The 3,440-nt window shown below is 44.2% G+C and overlaps 1 protein-coding gene across 1 annotated transcript; it reads right to left on the bottom strand.

Moving 5' to 3' along the window:
• Positions 1-2,455: 2,455 nt before the first annotated feature.
• LOC112637609 (WAS/WASL-interacting protein family member 3-like) lies at positions 2,456-3,017 on the bottom strand. The gene is made up of 2 exons (XM_025407660.1): positions 2,628-3,017; positions 2,456-2,569 (listed from the first exon to the last, which is right to left on the bottom strand). The coding sequence occupies exons 1-2, from the start codon at positions 3,015-3,017 to the stop codon at positions 2,456-2,458; spliced, it is 504 nt and encodes a 167-aa protein (XP_025263445.1).
• Positions 3,018-3,440: the final 423 nt, after the last annotated feature.

Below are 3,440 nucleotides of genomic sequence, written 5' to 3' on the forward strand. Positions count from 1 at the left end.
CTAAAGAAAAGTTAAACTTAAATATCTGTAATAAACAAATATTTATTATTCACATAATATTTAAATATCTATAGTAAGCAAGCGAGACCGTCACATTTTGATATAGTATGACAGAGGTCGTGGTGGGTTTATTTAAAAATGTTTAATAAATATTATGAAAAATAATAATTATGAAAAATTAAATTTAAAATACATAATTTTTTCTACAAAAAGAAGTGATATACCTAAAAAAATATCTTTTAAAAAAAGGTAAAGAAAAAGCGTCCAGTTCATCTAAAAACGTCTTATAAAAAATAGCTATCACAAAAAGTAGTTACCTTTATATAAAAAATTAATTTTTACAAAAAATACTGATATTAATTATAAAAAATTGTGTCAAGTTGGGGTGCAATTTCACTTTAAGTTTGTTATAAAATTGTATACATATGTGTTTTTATATAATCCGCTGCTGACAAATAGGTAGAAATTCCGTTTAAAATCTATTACAATTTTGTCATAAAGAAGAAACATTTTTGTTAGAGTTGAATCAATTTTTTAAAATAGAAGATTATGTCAAATGATTTTTATATTTTCTAGAACATTAAAATAAGATTAAAAAAACTTATTTAAAAATTAAAAATTCAAAAAAATGAATGATTACATCAATAATTTTTAAATCTTCTACAAAAATAAAATAAAAAAACAAATTTTTTTTAAAATTAAAAATTAAAAAAAATATAAATTAAAAAAATTTTAAATAAAAAAACTCGACGCGCTACCCATTTGGTTGGCAATAATAATAAATGAACAATTACATATTAACATTATTTCAATAATTACTAAGTAGCACCGAATTTTAAAATATAAATTAAAAAAATTTTAAATAAAAAAGGAGTCTCGCACTTTTCGCTTTTCGCTATCGTAGTCAAACCGCTTCGCTAAACTGCTCTGTTAAAACTGTTATTTCGTTATACGACCGCTTATTCACTTGGACTTCCACATATCTCTCTTTTGTTACACCGCTGATCAAACGCTTATAACGACCGCTATTTCGACTTGACTACGATTATTCGCATACGACTCAGAAAAACCGCTGGTGGAATCGCAATCTCGTTACACCGTTCGCGATACCGCACTGAACTCTTATCATTCGTAATTTTTGACTCTAATAAAGTCCTGTCTTTTTTGTGTAAACGAGGCGCACTTTTTCTCACTGAAAGACTTTTCTCTTCTACTATCCACTGTCGGATTCGCTCGCGAACATTTTTGATCCTTCGAGCCGGATTTTTTATCATCCTAATCCTCAGTTTCGTGGGTGACATCCACAGTGCTGATCAGTGTGTCACGGGCGTATTCCGCGCGAATCGCCGTCGGATAGTCGGAGTCGGAATCAGGATTCGTTTTGACGTAATAAGAGCGAGAGCGTGTATGTGTAACAAAATGTTTATTAAAGCAGATGTATTACAGAATGTGTGTTCGTGTAGGTGTGTATAAATGTGTGTGTGTGTGTGTGTGTGTGTGTGTGTGTGCGTGCGCGTGAGTAATAAGCGTTAATTATATTAATTCGGTACGGAGCGCGTGTTTATGTTTGAGCGCGGTGAATCGGTGTGCGTGGCGCTTTTTCTAGCCGCGTTTTTACAAACGTGCGTATTCCTTCGCGGATTTCTTTTGCTGTCGTTTCTGCGAAGTACGAGTTTAATTCGGCGTACGCGTCTTTCGCTGAATCGTAGGTGTAATTCCCGGTGTGGCAGGAACGTTTCCTGGAAGCGTTGTGCCGGCGAGAATCGCTCGCCCGAGGCAGCTCTCCTCTCTGCCCCGAGGTATGATGCACAACGTAAGGCGGTTGGATGTTGGACCGTTTTCTCCGAGAACTCTCGGATGAACCGGAGTGCGCTCAGGTTCGTTTGGCGGTCGGAAAAAGTGGCTGGATGGACTAGCCGTATAATGATCGAGAGCTTCTCGATAGAGGAAGAGTGCTCTCTACCTCTGGTTCTATATTCGGCGTTTGCTAGGAGCGGTTTAGGATTTCGAGTCGTCTCACTGGTGCGAGCGGAATCGGAAAGGGTGATTAGATTGCCGAGTATGCCCTTTTTATACCGGCTAATTACCCGCGCGTCGGCGCGCGGCGGATTTACCCCTTCCGAACGGGTTTCAGGGAAACGGTACGGTCGGGCCCGTTCGGAGGGATTCGGGTGTCGCGCCGAACGCGGGTTTTCGCCGGTCGACGGTTCGGGGTTCCTCGGCAATCTCCGATTTTTTTCGGCTCGGCAATTAACGGCCTAACGCCGTTTCGAGTTTTTTGAATTGTTTAAAAATGTGGGCGCACCGCGCCCCTGCCCTTGCCCGGCGGGTGTTCTGCCGGGCGGCAGCTTCCGGCGATCGCATGCCGGGAATAACGATGCGTTTTAGGGGGTGCACGGGGTGCATCGTTACATCACCCCCCCCCTTAGAATTGTGCCTGAACTTGAGGCATCTGTTAAGCTCGGTGTTCGGAGCGGACGGTCGGACTGCTGGTCGGTCGGACAGGTGGATCCTCCTCAGGATGAACGGCTCTAGCTGATTTTCCGCTTGTAGCGGAGCTTCCCGTCCCCTGAAAAACGCAGGATCCATCGCCCCTGAGGTGTCCGGGGCTTGTAACGGCGGCTTACATGCACCGCGAAATGCGGTACCTCCACGATGAGGCCGGGCTCTATTTCCACCTTGATGGGTGGTGCGGTCATCGGCCCCATCGGACGCAGGATTTCCTCCCTCGGTAGCGTCTCGGCTGCCGGTTTTTGCAGCGGTGTTGGCGGCTTCTCGTACGGCCGGATTGGCCTACGCCCAGGTGGTGGCGGCGGTTGGGCCAAGAGCATTTGCCGCTTCTGCTCGTTGACCCGGTCGGACCTCTGTACGATTGTGCCGACCCTCGGCGGTCGCGGCGGTGGCGGCTGCTGGTGCAGCTCAGGTGGCGGAGCCGGTGGCGCGGACTGCGCTTCCCCCTCAGTTGTCTCTCCGAGGTAATCGCTTATCGCTTTCAATATGTCCTCGTTGCTCGACATGTCGACAAGAAGTGACTTGCGTTGCTCCCGTTATTCGCTCTCGTCCTCGCTCTCGTTACTGTTGTTGTTATTGTTGTCATCTTTGATCTCAGTGTCGTTTTTCGCTGATTTTAAATCTTGAACGTGTATATGCCGCAACCACTTTCCTCGCTTGCTACGGAGATCCACGATTACCGGCGAGATTACCCGACGTATTTCGAATGGGCCGTCGTATTTCGGCGCCAGCTTTGCATTGAAGCTACACGCTTTATTCGAGAGATGATGACCTTTCCTCCATACCCAGTCTCCTACCTGCGGCCTCCAGGTTCTTCTTCTTAGGTCGTAGAAATGCTTTTGCTCTTCAAAGGTTCGTGCGAGGTTGATTTTTACCAGCTCGTTTGCTTCTTGTAGCTGTCTCTGGATTGTTTCTGGAGCGAGTGCTTG

This window comes from Camponotus floridanus, unplaced genomic scaffold (genome assembly GCF_003227725.1).
Source record: "Camponotus floridanus strain SB8 unplaced genomic scaffold, Cflo_v7.5 scaffold182, whole genome shotgun sequence".
Taxonomy (NCBI): domain Eukaryota; kingdom Metazoa; phylum Arthropoda; class Insecta; order Hymenoptera; family Formicidae; genus Camponotus; species Camponotus floridanus.

Coding starts and splice junctions, on each gene's coding strand:
- LOC112637609 (XM_025407660.1), bottom strand. CDS start 3,017: ATGTCGAGCAACGAGGACATATTGAAAGCGATAAGCGATTACCTCGGA. Junction 2,570..2,627: donor TACCGCATTTCGCGGTGCAT/GTAAGCCGCCGT, acceptor TGCGTTTTTCAG/GGGACGGGAAGCTCCGCTAC.